The sequence below is a fragment of the Chiroxiphia lanceolata genome, chromosome 1 (assembly GCF_009829145.1).
Source record: "Chiroxiphia lanceolata isolate bChiLan1 chromosome 1, bChiLan1.pri, whole genome shotgun sequence".
NCBI lineage: Eukaryota > Metazoa > Chordata > Aves > Passeriformes > Pipridae > Chiroxiphia > Chiroxiphia lanceolata.
Genome location: NC_045637.1, coordinates 25,337,796 through 25,355,862, shown reverse-complemented (window position 1 = coordinate 25,355,862; position 18,067 = coordinate 25,337,796). Strand labels below are relative to the sequence as shown.

The window sequence follows — 18,067 nt, the reverse complement described above, 5'->3', positions numbered from 1 at the left end:
CTATTGTGCCTTCATAGCCAGAGATTCTTCCAGACAGGACATCTGCTCCCACCCACAGCACAAGGACTCAGTATAGGCATCTCTTCCACAACCTCTGCTGGAAAGAAATTCAGTTTACTCCACAAGCAGAGGACAACAACACTACTGATGTCTACTCTTCCCCTAGAGGTGAATATCCTTGAGAAAACCTGCCCCATTAAGCCAAGTTTGCCATGTAAAGAATTTGATCAGCAATCTTCCTCTGAAACAAGTGTATAAAAGTATTACTTTTATAATAAAGTCAATTTGTCTGAAGGGATAGAACTACATGGATAAACCATGCCTGGAGAAAGAGCCTTGCTCTATTGGTATTGGATAGCGTGCCAAAGGAAGCTCTCTTCATTGTCTTTTAAGTATTCATAGGCCACATTTAGTTTTAATATGAGCTTAGGGGCTAGAACTGCCTAAAATAATCCAGATATTCTAAAACTGATATCACTGCTCACTTTTGAACACTGTGCTGTTTCGATTGCTTTATTTTCCTTTCAAATGTATATATATAATTCAGTGTGTTCAACATTAATAAGAGAACCAAAATAGTAAAAAATTCTTTATTAATAAAATAGACACTGAGCAACTCATACAAAGATAGATGATCCAAACCCCAAGAGGCATGTTTCAATCTCAGATATAATTAAGAGCAAATTAAACCACATGTCCCAGTAGAAATTATTGTACTGATAAGAAAAAAAGTGTATTTGCTGCAATATTTACCATGTATTTCTACATACAAAGAATAAAAGTCTGTCCAGTTTACCTAAGCAGTACATGAAGGGAGCCTACAAGAAAGATGGAGAGGGACTTTTTACAAGAGCATGTAGTGACAGTACAAGAGCGAATAGATTCAAACAAAAAGAGAGGAGGTTTAGATTAGACATAAGAAAAAGTTCTTTATTCTGAGGGTGATGAGACACTGGAACAGGTTGCCCAGGGAAGTTGTGGATGCCCCACCCCTGGAAATGTTCAAGGACAGGCTGGATGGGGCATTGAGCAACCCGGTCTAGTGAAAGGTGTCCCTGGCCATGGCAGTGGGGTTGGAACTAGATAAACTTCAAGGTCCCTTCCAAGCCAAACCATTCTATGATTCTATGATCCATTCTACAAGTCTATGATCTTTCATGTAAATGAAAATGCCTAATCTAAACAAAGCAAACACACTGCAAACTATGGCACTTGTGGGCAATACAGATTCATAAGCCGCACATTAGGGAACTTGCTAGAATCACGATATATATACATGCTTTAGTTTTTGTCTGATTCATAATTATGGGACAGGCAATCTTCCTGTTCTAGGAACTTCATGTTAATAAATTTGACAGTAAGAACTGCTTGCTTGTTATCATAACTGATTCAGAGAGCAGGTTACAAGACAACCTGTGTGAAGGGAGTAACTACAGATCTTTCTCAGGCCATGCATCACCCAGAGAGCTCTATGCAGATACTAAGAAAGCAATCCTTCCAGTATCTTATAGAACAAGAAAATTGCTAATGTAAAGTAACAGGAAAGGTGTGCAGCTTCTGTGCCATGTGGTGGGGCATTGGTGAAGCAAAAGGCATGTCACATCCGAGCAGACAGCTTGTGATACGCTTTTCCCTCCACTGAAAGTTAGGTCATGTGTCAGATAATGTTTCACCATAAATTCAACATGTTGCTATGCGTGTGGTCATGTGTGCAAGTAGTAGCAGACTATAAGTCACATGCATGCATACATGTTAGAATTTTGTATCTGTAGGAGTCATAATTAGAAAAAGAGAAATATTTGCACATACATGTTTCTCTTTTGTGTTCTTCTCGGAAGACTGTTGTACTCTTAATTTTTAGAGGAGTTGTTTTGCATTGCATAAAGTGAGTAAGGAGTATGACAGATAAGTGAATCCTTAGAGACTCATAATGTATATGCTCACAGTTACTGTATGGTTTAAAAATTAACTGTACTGATCTAAGTTTCTTAAGTGGTGATAACGAGACTGTGTCAATTTAAAAGAAATATATTTTCCATTATAATATTTGCTGTGATTTGTATCCCTTTGTCTTCAAAATCACTACAAGAAATCTTAGTCAGGCATCTCGGGAACAAGACAGTAAATACCTCAGTTGCAATTAAACCTAACATTCAGCCCTGAAATTTGTATCAAAGGTAAAGTGAAGCTAGTTCGCTAATAAAACTTTAAAATTATGAAAACTTTTCAAGAAGTCAGTCTGCCTAACTTCCTTGCCACATTCAGCACCAATGGCTCTACGCTTTTCTTGATATCAAACTGAATCTGAACCAGACAAAGACTGACCACATGTTTAAAGGATTCAAAGCTGAACCTTTACATCCACAAGCTTAGTTATATGCCAAACTCGAAGAAGAACAGGATAAAGCCAGAATTCTAAAGCTCCTTGCAGTTGCTCTGACATACCAACTCCTTAAAGCGACCTGTGGCTATCAAAGGGATCAGAAATGTTATCTACAGTGCATAATTTGAAAGGTACTTTGCAAGAACTGAAGCATGACAAGATTTACCCAATTATTAGTACACCTGGAAAAAAAAGTGCTTTCTTATTACTTACAACTTCTTACATTAGTTTGATGATTAAAATGATTGTATAGCTGGAAAGGAACGTTTTTTTACAACATTCCCCTAACGGGTAGAGCAAGTTGATACCACAACCATCAGGAAGAGTATAATTAAAATACAATTTTGACTTTATATTAATAATAGACCAATATACTAATTAAAACCAACATCAACTGAACTTTCTATTTACACTAGTTCAGACAGCACAGGAGCAAAGAACTGTGTTTCAGAAGCATATGTGAATGTTAGAGCTTCTGTCATCCAGGTGCCATTTCTAACAGAACACATGTGTGCTGAACAGTTGGCAAAAGAATGAAAAAGATTACTGCAGATATATGAGCACACAGAATCTGGGATGACATAAAATTAAGTCCATATAGAAGGTGACAGACTGCTTCTAAAAGGATTTTTTTCCCCTACAATTTCTTCCATCTTCATGTGCGCGCGTGTGTACACATGCCCAAGAAAGATTAAAAGGGAGAGGGAGGATGAGGGTGTTTTGATATATTTTAAATGAAAGACTTTTTATTTGGTATTTCTGCTTTCTTTTGGAAAAGAAAACTAATTTAGTTATTAGGAAGCTTTGATTCCTAAGTTTGGTCAAGGCAGACACTCCTGTGAAGTCAGCATGAATATCCATGATAATAATAGCACCTGTCTTTTGACATCAGAGTTCTCTGCCTGAGACAAAAATAATGTAAACAATAAATTTCATGTATCATACTGTTGCTCCTGGCCTTGGTGTTAATCAAATACACTTGGCCAGGCATAAGTGTTCTTATTTTGGAGATCCAGAATGTAGAAGTGACTGACGTATTGCAAAACTTTCTTACAAATTTGGACTGCAAGAAATGGCATCATTTACGGTCTCACAGTGAAGGGACTGTGTGTTCCTATGCAGTGTTGTTGAAGCAGAAGAAATCTTGATGATAAATTCATTGCATCTGCTAGTTTTCATCTGGATCCAGATCAAGGTCAACTTCATTGGAAATGTTAAGATAAAAGAAAGCATAGAAAGCCAACAAAAATACCAGTATAGCTGCAAGGACAAGGGCAACTTCCTGTAGAAATAAAAGAAAAACAAAATGTGTTAGAAATAACATCATATTTTCAGAGTAATCAGGAATAAATATTATTTCCCTTCTATAATACACATCAAAATAATATCAGACATATATAACCGCATAAGGCATTGATGCTTTAGTGATTTCTTCTTTGTGATTATCATTTCAAATATTATAAAATCCACTCACTTAATAAAGATTTTGGTGAGTCTGATATACTGCCAGAAAGAGGATATTTGGCTTAAAAATCTTTAGTCTGACCTAGAAATAGGAGCTTTATATCCTTTTATTATGCTATTCCTTCTTTTTTAAAAGACAGAATTCACAAACCACAGTTTTGAACACAAATTTAAGTTATGAATTTACACTGTGAATTTTGATGTTTTCTAGCAATATGTTACTGCTTTTTGCCAACAAATTTGTAATTTTTTAATGAAGCAAACACAGTATGGTGGAAGTCAATGAAAATTGCTACCTCTACCTCCCAACCTCCTGGCGTACATTACAATATGGAGCTACAAAATCCTTCAGAATTGGAACTTTTCTTCCTTCCTCTCTGCAATAAGGCAAAAAGCACAACAATTTGCACTTGCACTTGCCTCTCTTCCCATAAAAATATTGCAACTTGCTGCATCTTCCTTAATTAACATAAAAGAGTCTTCCAAAGTATACATGATTTATAGCAGCTTTCAGAAGCAGAAAAATGTTTTTGTACTACACGTCATACTCATTATGTGACTGCCTATCATCTTTAAGGCTGGACTCTGTTAAGCTCTGACTTTAGATCTCATAATAAATGATCATCTCCTTTATAACAATACTTCTTTCAAAGTCACACTATTTCACATTTTTAAGATTTATTTTTCTGTAAGGCAAAGCACACTTTACACTAGTTCAGATTTTCCTTATAATCATGATGTATTTTTAAAATCATGCACTGAGATTCTCCAAAGGAACATGTTAGTTTGTACTTCCAAACCCCATTTTCCCTTTACAGAAAGAAGGAACAACCTCCGCTCCAAATCTCTGCTTCATGTTAAGGTATAAAACAACTACATCAGAACAATTCTGCTCTACACTTTAAAGGAGAGAAGAAAGTTCAGTGAGTTTATAACAACTAATCTAAATTGGTACTGGAGACGCCACATGATACCTACTCTGCACCAGTGGGACTGAAAGGAGATGCCTACACCTCACTGAGACAAGACACTGTTTACCATGCAAGGACAGAATCTGACCCTCTGGTGTAAGATTCACTGTGTCCTCTAGGAGAAGCCAGGTGAATTCTTCCCAAAAATGCCCATTTCTTCCCTTAGACCAGAAAGAGAGTGTAGATAGTACCTCTACTGTGCACTGTAGGATGAATCCTATCCACTATCTCTACATTGGTGGTGGCTTTGTGATCAGCTTTGTTTGTCCACTGCCATGAAGGAGTTAAAACTGTGCATTTCATTTTTTAAAGTCTAGCCCATAATCTGGCATTCTTCTATAGAACAGCATTTCATTTGCATTTACATGAATGCATTTATATAGTTTATCAGAATGTTGGATCAATAATTCAACATATGCCACCTAATAAATTTTGAAATATTACTGCCTAGTTGGCGTATGTTCTATAGGAGCATATTTCTTGTTCTATAGAAACCTTTGCTTTACATTTTATATGGATGATTAATTGAGATGTACTTTAAATTTATTTTACCTCATTAAAATTGCTTCTGGAAATTTGTTGAGGCTGTTGGCTACAGATTTCAACTACATTTTCCTATTAGAATTGTATCATCCTCTGAACTTCATCCTCCTGATTTCATACGATTTGATTAAAAAAAAAGGAGAAAGTACATCTAATTCACTAATATATTAAAGGAAAGTGATTTTTGCTTTGTTGCAGTTGCAACACGTCAGTATCTCACAAAAGGGCATGGCAGCATCAGACAGGTTTCATTTATTTCCTTGTATCCACAGCTGTGCTCCCAGACCCATCTGGCCACACAGCTACTAATCTTAAGAGGATGTAATAAACAAGTGACATACAACTGCAAGCTCCATCTGCTCGGGAGAGTGGACAACAAAACCGCACAATGCAGGCACCGTTCACACTTGACACAGAGAGCAAATTCATTCCAGTATTAAAAAGTTTTTTCCCTTGTTTGGATGCCACGCTTACCACACTTTCTGCTTTACAATAGGTTCTCACCTTTCCCCTCCCTTCTCCCCAGTCTCCCTTATGAAATGCTGTGGTAGCAGCAACAAGATTTTGAGGAATCTCAGCAATAAAGATTTGTTTCAAAGGAAGTGGAATCTGGAAAATCATGAGTTTTATTCTCAGGCTGCCCAGTAACTGCTTGATTGGAGCACTTCTCTAATTTCTCTTCCTGTTTTACAATGAATAACACTGTGATAACAATACTACTTTCCTTACACAGCCATTAGGAACTGGGTGGCTGGATCAGTACTTATTATCCCTGGGAATGAAAAGCCTTATTGAAACTCCAGGTTTCAGAATTATGTAAGAATGTTAATTTCGAGTTACTAAAAAAGGTAGAGTAACAAAAATCTCAAATAAATGGCCTAACAAAGTATACCTGGCTCTCAGCTAGAGACACATAGTCTCTTAGGAATTGCATCCAGTTTATGAACTTTTATAAACATAAATTTTGCAAGGTAAACAGCAAATGCGAGGCTATACTACTATACTGTACTTGCAACAACAGTATATCTTGTCATTTTAATTTGTTTTATACTTATCAGACTTTGCTATTTGTATTTTAAGTCATGCATAGAAATGAAATGTTAAAATACTCCCCACTTGGCATATATAGCTCCCTTTCTCTTGTACTTTATGGATCATCCCCATCATCCCTCTGCAAAATCCATTTACTCAGAGGATTTCACCATGAATAATTAAAGAATATAGAAGAAGCCCCATAGAAATAAACTTAAAATGATCACACGGCTTTTTCTCCTTTTTTTTTGCCTTTATATCATGGTACAAACCACTAGGAAACAACATCCCTGCTCTCAAATCCCAAACTATGGTCAAAGAAACCTTTAAAAAGGAACAGAATTTTCTATTATATTCTCTTAGAATAATGTCTGAAGAACCCTACTGATTTCAGCTTGATTAAGTTTTTCAGAAACTTTTCATACTGGAAACACATGCCATTACAGCATAATGTAGATTTAATTCTCCTTTCATTTTTTGTCAGTTTTATGTCTCTCATGCCAAAATACGCGGATAATGTCCTCAAATTCACCCTGATGGAACAAGTGGCAGAGCTGGGATCTAAACAAGATTAATGAGGAGATGGAGTGAGGAAAAAATGTTGGCTACAATAATATACATGGTTACATATATATGGTTACAGCATATAGCTATATACAAATCCTGACACCATGGCAGCATCATACCCTACACATATAGAGAAATATCACACTTTCAAGAAATTTTAGAGTGTTTTTACATATTTTTTATTGTCCTCCAGAGAGAATCATACCTTTTTTACCTGAAAGCAGCTTAAAACTAGGTGAAAGAGTACCACAAATTGCTCTATTTGAAATGCTAAACTATCCCTGTCTCTTTCTGAAAAGGAATGAAAAAACAAAACACGCTGACCAAGGATACCTGTAGAAATAAAACAAACATATATGGACTTGACAATCAATCTTTTTATCTCATATAATTTTTAACTGAAGGCTTTATCTGGACACTCACTGTGACTATTTTTTAGAGTTTCAACACAATCGTATTTAAATATGGATGCTTACTTCCTTAATGCAGGACATTCTACAGCTAACAGAAGGTCACAAAAGTAATTTATTAACTTTTATCTGAACTTCTGTAATAATTTTTTACCGTAAAAATTTGAGATAGAAGAAAGATCGTTATTGTCTCAAATAATGAGAACAAGGTACTCTTACAGAGTCATCTAAAAGGCTTGGCCATTCACCCACAAAGCAATAGGATTTGTTTTAATATAGCTAAATGCAAAATAATATACACAGGTATCAAAGATGTAGATAGTGCTTACAAAGTGGAGTACTCTGCCTTAAAAAACTATGACTCTTAAAAAGGTCTTTGGAACTCAGATGTAACTACTCCGTCAGTGTGATCTCTAGATGTACAAAGGCAGAGGGATTTCCAGTAGGGAGATGATTGGTATTTATTTTATCATAGAGAAGAATGAGAGGCAGTTTGGTTACAGCATATAACTATATACATCTGTATTTAAGTAAGGCCCTTCATAGAGTGAGGTCCTTTTATCCTGTTTACAAGAATCTCTCAAGGTCCATCTGCAGTTAGACAAGCTCAGTTTTGAAATAATATGCCATTTCCTAGAGGCAAGAATGATTGAACATTCCAGTTACCTCTTGGGGAAAATATGGCCTTCCATAGCTATGAGTCTTTTATCATCAGATCTCTCTCAAGAAAGTACATTTTTATTTAGCAATTGGAAAGAATACTTCAACTTCAGCTTGTGTGAAAAGTAGGTCCTGACCACCAACCTTGGAGTTGGTGAACACAGCCCTCCCAGCTGCTCCTCTCTTTCAGTACCCTGGGAAGACTGGAATTACTTACATGGTCAGTGCTATATTCTGAACCCCTGAAGTATCAGGTTTTTAAAAGTTATGACACCTCCTGCTTAGCTACCCAGACTTTTCCATTTGAAGTGTTACGTAGACTAGTCACAAGTAGAGACATAAGTAGGCCTGAGAAAGATGGACTAGTGCTTCTGGAGGGTACAGAAAATCCTCCTGAGCTCTTGCTTGGTATATCTTCTTCTCATGCCCAAACCACTGTGATTACTGCATTTATAGGGCAGGGCAGGGTCTGATTTTGTTCTCTTTTTACTTGTTGCTTCCCCTCCCTTTCATTTCCAGGTCAGGAATCAAAGCCTGACTACCAGGATCACTGGGAATACCACACTATATTCATGGGTGGCACATTAAGATGCTCTACACTTTGTGAGGCACATAAGCTGGTTTGAAGACCAGTGTTTTGGCCATTACAAAGTGCTTGGACTTGTAGAAAGTATTTGGATGAAATTTTATGATCATTTTATGAACATACAGAAGTTCAGATCAAATGATCTAATAGTCTCTTGTGGCCTTAATTTTTGCAAATTTATGAAACTGCATCCTGAGAAATGTAGTTCACTAACTTAGCAGATTATGAACAGCATGAAATCAGAGAATATCCTCTGCCAAAATACACTAGGAATGTCTTGTTATCTGTTCATACATAACTTGTTCCAGATGAGAGAAACTCTTCATGGTGAGGTAGCTGAACAATAGATTAAGTAGATATGCAAAAGAATGACAGACAGTAAGCTCTCACTTTGTTTAGGAAACAGTCTTTTCCTTAGCTTAATCAATGTACTGCATTGCTAATAATTCTCTATGGAGTGGTATTCTTCAGTCAATCAATCATGTCTTTGCAAGTACTTTGCAAATACTACTATTCAGATTTGTGTCTACCTTTCAACAAGACAGAAAACTTCATCATCTGTCCCACGGACCACTGACCTGTTCTTGCAGCCTGCGAAAAAAATCTCTTCCCAAGAAGTCCCATTACTTTTGGCCTCTGCATACCAAACTTGAGCTATGTGGGGGCCAAGCTTCCATATTCCTCAAACCATTTTCTGCTTGTCACCCTCCTGCCGGCAGCTCTTTCTCATCCACTGAGAGCAGAGTTAGCACCCATGGTACGAAGCCCTTCCTGCTCTGTCTGGTAAGGATGAGGAGCTGGGTTCCCACCAGCACAAGCCCCTCATGAGGGAACACAGAGAAAGTTCAGAGGCTCCCTTTTTGGTACTTCTACAAAGAATTTTGTCTTATCCAAACACATACAGTATACTGCTTTCTCTTGGAGTTGTTTCTCAAGACAGGGGTCCTACTTTTCCAAGAGACACAATATATTTTGGCACTGTCTACGTTAGTGTCACATATACAAACAGAGCCAGTACAACAGCTCTGCTACAATATTTAATCTGTAAACATGTTTAAAGAGCAAATATTACACACCAAGTACTAGCATGGTCACCGTGCTCGAACTAACTTTTGATAAGTTATTACTGCTCAGCTGCTTCTCTGACATTATCAACACAGATAAAATCTCTCATTGGGGAAATTAAAAAGTACTAAATGCCAGTGACTGAAAGAAACTTTGTTACTTCAAACCTTACATTAAAATGACAAGGCAATCAAAGTTTGACAAGAAAAGCTAATTAGTATGCCAGCGATGAAATGTAAAGGATCTCCAGGGGATTGGTTCTGAAAAGTTTTATGTCATTTATGGGGCCTTTTTTTAGCTAATGTTGTCAGCTCTCATGGTGAAAAACACAACAGTTGAATTTCATTATTTTCATAGAAATTAAGGACTAAAATACCTTCACTATTTTCTAGGCGTCTTTCCCCCCCCCGCCCAAATACTACAGCATGTTTTAGTTTACAGCCAGGCATATAAGTTCTTCAAGACACTACAACAAAAATACTCTAGAGTTATCAATGACACTAAAAATCCTACGGTTTTAAGTGGTTGTATGGTGCTTATTGTGTTAGGTATTTATTTGGACATTTCTATTTAAAGTGTCTACTTATTATACTACACTGTAGTTACATCTCTTTTTTCCCCTCAACACAGACTAAAGTTAATCAACTGTCACAGCACAGAATTGGGGCTCACATAATAAAAAAAGACTAAAATCCCAGCCTGTCGAAGGTGAATCATGTTGCTTATCACCATCACTCATCACCAGGCACAAGGAGGAGACCTTAAAGACAGAGGAGTGGAAATGGGTTTTTCCTCAGGGTGGCAGGGAAATCCCCTCCTGACCTATCTCACCTCTCCAGGTGCCCTTCAGCAACAGGTATAAGGCCTTGGAATCTGAAGACCAGGGAAATGAGAATGTCAATGAAAGTCCATTCAATTTGGAGGGATCACCTAGGGCAGGGCAACCTACCCCCAACATCACAAGCTCCCCAAATAAGGAAAAAAAAGGATGGTAATCATTGGTGATTCCCTTCTGACAGGAATGGAGGGCACAACATGCCAACTGTACCCAAACTATACAGAGGTGTGTTGCTTCCATGAGGTGTGGGTAAGGGATATCACCAAGAAATTTCCCAGCTTGGTATGGTCCAATGACTATTGCTTGTGCTTTTCCAGGCAGGTACCGATGATGTCCCAACAAGACTACAGAAAATCAACAGGGACCTCAGGGCCTTGGGTAACTGGTCAAGGGATCTGGAACACAAGTTGTGTTCTCTTCTGTCCTGCCAGTTTCAGGGAATGATGGGGCAAAACCCAAGAAAATCATGCAGGTAAATACCTGGCTTTGAGACTAGTGTTACCAGCAGAATTTTGGGGGTTTTGATTGTGGGTTTGTTTATATGACACTGAGCCTACCGGCAACAAACAGGGTCCACTTGTCTCAAAGGGGAAAAAAGGATCTTAGCTCAGGAGTTAGCAGGGCTCATTCAGAAGGATTTATACAAAATTTGAAGGGGGATGGGGACATCAGCAGGCTCGACAGAGATAAGGTATGGGAAAGGGAGATCTATAATGACCACCCAAGTAGCAGAAGGAGGCTTAAGAGGGGAGGCCTTCAGGAAGTACCAGCAGCCAAAGACATAACCACAAGACAGGACTATAAGGTGTCCCTGTGCATCCCCACTGAGACATTGACACAATCAAACACTTCCATAAAGTGTCTGTACACTAACGCACACAGTAGGGGGAACAAACAGGAGCAACTAGAGATCTGTGTGCAGTCACACGGCTTTGACCTCACTGCAATTATGGAGACATGGTGGGACAGCTCCCATGACTGGAATGTTGTCATGATGGGCTACATGCTTCTCAGGGAAGACAGACCTGGAAGGTGCCCTGGTGGAGTGGCCCTCTGTGTGAGACAACATTTGGAATGTATTGAGCTCTGTCTTGGAGTGGATGATGAGCAAGTAGAGAGCTTATGGGTTAGGATTAAAGGGCAGACTAAGTAAGGGTGACTCTGTTGTGGGTATTTGCTACAGGTTGCCTGATCAGGAGGAGGAAGTGGATGAGGCCTTCTATAGGGAGCTTGAAACAGCCTCAAAATCACAAGAACTGGTTCTTGTGGGGGACTTTAACTACCCCGACATTTGCTGGAGAAGCAAAACAGTGAAGCACGAACAGTCCAAGAGACTCCTGGAAAGCACTGATGTCAACTTCCTGTCACAGGTGGTGGAGGTTCCCACAAGGAATGGTGTGCTCCTCAACCTCATACCAAGAAATGGAGAAGACCTTCTCGGGTGTGGCTTTGGCTGCAGTGATGATGGGATTGTGGAGTTCAGTATCCTCGGGCAAGGAGGAAGCAGGGCAGCAAGTAGGATTGTAACCAGGGATTTCAGGAGAGCTAACTTCAGCCTTTTTAGGGATCTTCCTGGAAGAATCCTATGTGAACAGGCCCTGCAGGGAAGAGGGGTCCAAGAGAGAGGCTGATATTTAAGGAGCACTTCCTCCAGGCTCAAGAATGATGCATCCCAATGAGTGAGGAATGATGCAAAGGGGGCAAGAGACCCATGGGAAAGTGAATAAAGAACTCCTGTCATTACTCAAGTATAAGCAGCAAACACACAGGAAGCAGAGTCAGGCCACTTGGAATGGATATAGAGAGGTTGTCAAAGTAAGTAGAAATGAGACAAGGAAGGCCAAGGCCCACCTGGAATTAAATCTGGCCAAGGATGTCAAGGGCAAAAAGAGTTTCTTCAAATAGGAAAACAAAGGATAATGAGGGCCCGTTACTAAGTGGAGGGGGGACCCTGGTAATAGAGGATGCAGAGAAGGCAGAGTACTGAGTGTTATCTTTGTATTGGTTTTCACTGACAAGACCTGCCCTCAGGAATCTCTGACACAGGAGACCAGGTTAAAGGAATATTGGAAGCAAGACTTTCCCTTGGTCAAGGAGATTTGGGTTAGAGAATACCTAGGAAAAACTGACATCCACAAGTCCATGGGACCTGAGGGGATGCATCCCTGAGTGCTCAGAGAGCTGGTGGACACCACAGTGAGGCAGCTCATGATCATCTTTGAAAGGTCGAGGAGATCAGGAGAGGGGTCTGAGGACTGGAAGAAAGAAAATGTCATCCCAGACTTCAAAATGGGCAAGAAGGAGGTCCCAGGGAACTACTAGCCTGTCAGTCTTCCATGAACCCCTAGAAAGGTGATGAAGCACCTCATTCTGGAGGCCATCTTTATCCACAGAACTGAGAAGAAGATGATCAGAAGCAGTCAGCATGGATTCTCCACAGGGAAATCGTGCTTGAACAACGATTGCCTTCTATAAGGAAACAACTACCTGGATGGATGAGGGGAGAGCAGTGAATATTGTCTTCAGCAAGGCTTTTGACACTGTCTCTCACAACATCCTCACAGGCAAACTCAGGAAGTGTGAACTGGGTGAGTGGACAATGAGGTAGATTGAGAACTGGGTGAATAGCAGATCCCAGAGGGTTGTAAACAGGGTCCAATTGGAGGCCTGTCACTAGTGGTGTCCTAATATCTTAGATGAAGGGGTAGATCCTTCCTCAACAACTTCATTGATGACACAGAGCTGGAAGGAGTGTCCAGTACCCCAGAGTGCTGTGCAGCCCTTCAAGAGGACCTTGGGAGGTTGGAGAGATGGGCAGAGAAGAATCATCAAGAACCATTCAACAAAAGCAAATGCGGAGTCCTGCACCCCATAAACACAATATCCTATGACCTGGACAGCATGTGTGCGCCTTGATGGCAAAACTCAGTCTTACCTGAAAGTTAGCTGGTATTCTGCAATAACACGTAGAAACACTATTCTACAAAATAAACTGCTCTTGATATCTTTACTCACTAATTCTTGATTACATATATTATTACATATATGCTTTCCTATTCTCTCTCATTTTTAAGGAAGAATTACTTCAGAAAATAAGGAAGCAAAACATGTTTTGAAAGACCAAGGTTCATATTCTTCTCACTTGTGAAAGACACACAAAAAACTTGTACATTTTACAAGAACTAGGCTGTACACTAAGTCTCCAAGTAGAACATCACTTTTAAAAGGTCACATCATTGAAAATAAAATGAAAAGTAAAATTTAATAAGAAAGGAAGGAAAAGGAACTCAAAAGGTTAATAATCTATCTTTTAAACAAAAAAGGCAATCTACTTTTTCTCATTAAAACCTGACACACAGCACTAACTGAGGAGATTATGTTGTGAAAACATACTGCATTGCATGGTAATGCTTGATCGAGATCAGCAATCAGGAGCAAAAAGAAAGCACTGTTTCGTGATTATAATAGCAAATTCTGGAAGACAACCAAATACATCATCTGGTAGCTCAACAGCTGTTACAGCTTGGTAGTAATACCTTGGCATTTGCTATAAGCTATAACTTGAAAAAATTGATTTCTCATCTGCCAGAAACAAGAAAATGTTCTCCTTTTAACATTTCTGAAGTTTCTTTCACTAGAATACCAAGTTAATTGATCCACTTTTTTTTTATTTTACTCAGGTTTTACCCTTGCTGCTAAGCTAATTGTGTATCAATTAGATTAAAAAGAATAAGTTTGAAGGAAAAATACTGAAGGCAACATAAATAAACAATGTGTGTTCAGAAAAATCCCATTTTGATGACACACTGGGTAGTAGACAGTGTGTAGAAAATATTTCTAATTGTCCTCCTTGGTCATACTCACAGCCATGATCAGTCACTCATTATTATACTTCCTATCTCCCTGAAAAAGGGACATTTTAGTACCTTTCCATATGTTTTGTAGTTAGTTAAGCTTTCTTTTTCCAAGTCAGAGGCAGTACACAAGGATGCAGGACTGAGACAATAATGCTGAGAATTGGTAATTCCTAACAAACTCAGTTTTAAAATTATTACTAGGTATAGGATATGAAAAGAAAGAAGGAAGATGCTTATTGCAATTCGTCTAACTATATCAAATTGTTAAATAACTTGTCCTGTGTTTAGACAGGCTCCCCAAAAAGATCAGTTTTCTAAGCACACAATACTTTATTTACCTTAAAGTAAGTATGCATCATAATAAGGACATGGACTACTTAAAATCTTTCACCATTTCAACTATTCAATTTATTTTAGGGTTAAGTAAAAGCAATTCATCATAAATATTTTAGATTCTAGCATTTTACTTAGTTTTTGAAGTGTCATAAACAATATTTCTCAGAAATCAATATTCACACAGTACATCTATGGGGAAAAGAAACAACATATACACAAAGGTGGTTTAAGCTATCAAAGAGATCTCTACCTTTACGCCTAGTGCAGTTTTCTTGGCCTCTGCTTTTAATCTTGTGGCTCTTAACATAGGTCTGGTTTTCTTATAATCTTGTTTTCCTAGAGTAGAGAAGCATATTTAATGAAAATAATGAAAAAAGAATATAAAGAATGTGAGTATTTATTTCAGCTAAAAAGTCAGATGCAACATTTTGAAAACATCCTATAGTCCATCACTTTAAACAGAAGCTACTCTGTAACACAGGGACTTGATCCATAGAACAATGATCCTTAAAACAGACAATGATAGCAAAAAGCAAGAGCCGACAAATCAGCATAGAATCTATTACTCCAGAGTGACATCAAAATACATATATGGATAGATACCCACTACTACAACATTTATTAAGTTGTTCAGTAAGAATCAGACAGCAAAGAAGTAGATTAAAGGTGCATGATGTTTTTCCCTATGATTTAAATCAAACCAAAAATTTTCATTAGAATTTTTGTTGGTTAGTCATATCTAATGCAGACATAAATGTGCAACACAGGCCATTCTTGTGAATGTAAATGTTTCATTATTCTGAACTGGAACATTATTTGCAGGTATCAGAACTCACAGATATGCAGGTCAGTCCAAGTAAGTGCAGACCATTGCCCAACATCATCTGCTTGTAGAAACATGTTATACAGAAACTTCTAGATGTACTTTTTAGAAGTTAGAGGGACTATCTCTTGCAGCCACCAAGTGCTTCATTACTGTGAGTCCATATGAACTGAGTTTAGAGGAGGTCATGCAAGTATTTAGAAATGGTATAAATAATTTATCTCAACTTAATAATGAAGCATAAAACACTTGATAACTCTCAGGGATATTTCTGCTGTTTGAAAGGACTGTTACTATGTATTATCAACTGTAGCTTCTTTAACAGAAGCCAAGGTACAGCTACAGTCAGAAAAGGAGGAGAAGGAAAAGAGGAATCAGTGAAGAAACTGCTTAGAAGGGGTAGAGTTTCAGTGCAACCACTCTGGCTTTTCAAAAGAGTCCTTTCTGGTTTTTGCCTCCTAATCCATACATGCCTTTTTGTCCTTTTTGCCTATTTCCAAAGCTGGGCTACAACGCTTAAAGCAGAATGTCTTCCCATTTTTAAATCACTAATTTTACCTATCTGTACATTAGCTTTCATTACTGTTACAGTCAAATAACCTTTCCACTAAAACTGTGTCCTATTTGCCCAGTGAGATGTGATCTTACATTCATAACCAATAATGCAATCTTCTTATTTTATGGTTATCTTCAAAGTTGGGGTTTTATAGAGCAGTGATGAAATTCTGAAACATGAATTGGAAAGGAAAGGTCTTCTCCAGTGATATACTGGATTCATGGAAACAGACTTCTGCCTTTGTCTACTCCTCCTATCACTCTGCTCATACTCAACACAGAGATCCTCTCTGTAGGATACTGTGGATGCTGAACTTGCATTACAAATTTGCTTTCATTGTATAATCTCTCCTCAACCCTAGGGATTATATATGGTGAAGGTCTCCGTATTATCCTTTGGCCAGGTATTATTCATAAAAGACTTGAAATAACGTAAAAATAATCAATGACAAAAGGAAAAATAACTGAAACCATGTGTATTAGGAAAAAAAAAAGCAGAATATCTCCAAGGAACTTTCTTAGAGGACATAGTGAAGAAAAGATGACAGAATGATGATTTATGTCTGATGCTTCAACATATTCATCCAGTCAATGCACCTCATTAGCAGGACAGGACAGCATTATTCTTCAGAATATATATGATATCTGATAATAGGATGCATTAGAAGTACAGTACATTTTTTTTAATAGTTAGGGAAAGAATTGCAGAAACCACAATAATGGCTAAGTCATGAGATGAAGTCAGCCAGAGACAGAACATGTTTCTTCTCCCTGAAGTCCTGCAGTCATGCTTCTGCTATGAAATAGTTAAAGACCTGTCAGACTTTCCATTATAAATGGAAGGAGTTTATAACTCTTAAAAATACACTCCAGGTTGAAATTTGGCATAGATATACCCAAGCCTTGAATTTTTTTGTTTGTTTGTTAGCAGCCAACTATTGTAAGTGGTGCAGCTGTTCTTACTTACTTTTGAACAAACCATAGAAATTTATCAATCTGAGATGTTTGAAGCATGAAAAATATATTCACTTAGAAGTATATAACTGACAAGCGCTAAGTTCAGTCTCGGCTCTCATCATTCAGGTTTGCTCCCATCTCAGGTTAATGAACTAGGACAGTCAGAGGTTTCCCTTCCAGTGATGCAATGGCATCAGATAATGAAAATTAGAAAGCTTTGTAAGGTCCATTAGCAATGGGAAACAAGTCAGCTAGTGAAACCCACTTCCTCTTCCTACCATTGCCCATTCTCCCTCCTCTTCTCCAAGGCTCAAGTCTGAAGGCGACAAAAGCAGGGGTAAATATTTGCACAGGAGACCCAGTCTGTGAGCTACATCTATTGGCAGGACCACATCTATTCATTGAAAAGGGAAAGCTTATTGATGTTCTTTCCCTTGGTTTCAGGCACCCTGCTACTGTTTATTCCAGTATCATGGCTCCAACTAAAATTGGATTCTACTTATCTAGAAAATACTTCTAGATTTATATTAAGTCTGATATGACCAACTAACCCCCCTATATAACAAACAGGCTATTTTAATGCTGGTAGTTCTCCAAATCCAAGCACCTGCCATTAATTTACCACTCTCACTGCTAAATGTGACAGCCAAAAGGAAAAAAAAAACAACAACAAACAAACTATGGTAAGGAAAACGGTCTGAGTCCACCAAGTGCAAAAGTTTAAAAAGGGCATCTGTGGACTTCTTTGTAATGAAAACCAGATTCATCAATTGTACAAAAAGACTCCTAAAACATGTGAACTTTCTGAAGCCTTGGGAAAGACATCTGCACTACAGGACTATAAAGAACTATGAAATGCAAAGCCCCTGCCACGTGAATACTGATCATTGCCACCTGGAAAATAAGCAGAAATAAATAATACAGGCTCCCTACAGCCTCCCCTCTTTTGGGTTTGCAAATTCAACCAGTTGGAATACTTATATTCACACTCTCAATGTTTTCTACTTTTATCTCATTTAT

The 18,067-nt window shown here is 38.2% G+C and overlaps 1 protein-coding gene across 1 annotated transcript in view; it reads right to left on the bottom strand.

Moving 5' to 3' along the window:
- Positions 1-1,094: 1,094 nt before the first annotated feature.
- The window catches only part of TRIQK (triple QxxK/R motif containing), a 62,005-nt gene continuing 45,032 nt past the window's right edge, over positions 1,095-18,067 (bottom strand). Inside the window, exons 3-4 of the mRNA XM_032710996.1 lie at positions 14,963-15,048; positions 1,095-3,665 (exon numbers count right to left, since the gene is read on the bottom strand). Of these exons, the coding sequence (XP_032566887.1) occupies positions 3,552-3,665; positions 14,963-15,048 (200 nt within the window). The 3' untranslated portion in view covers positions 1,095-3,551. The remainder of the gene's footprint in view (positions 3,666-14,962; positions 15,049-18,067) is intronic.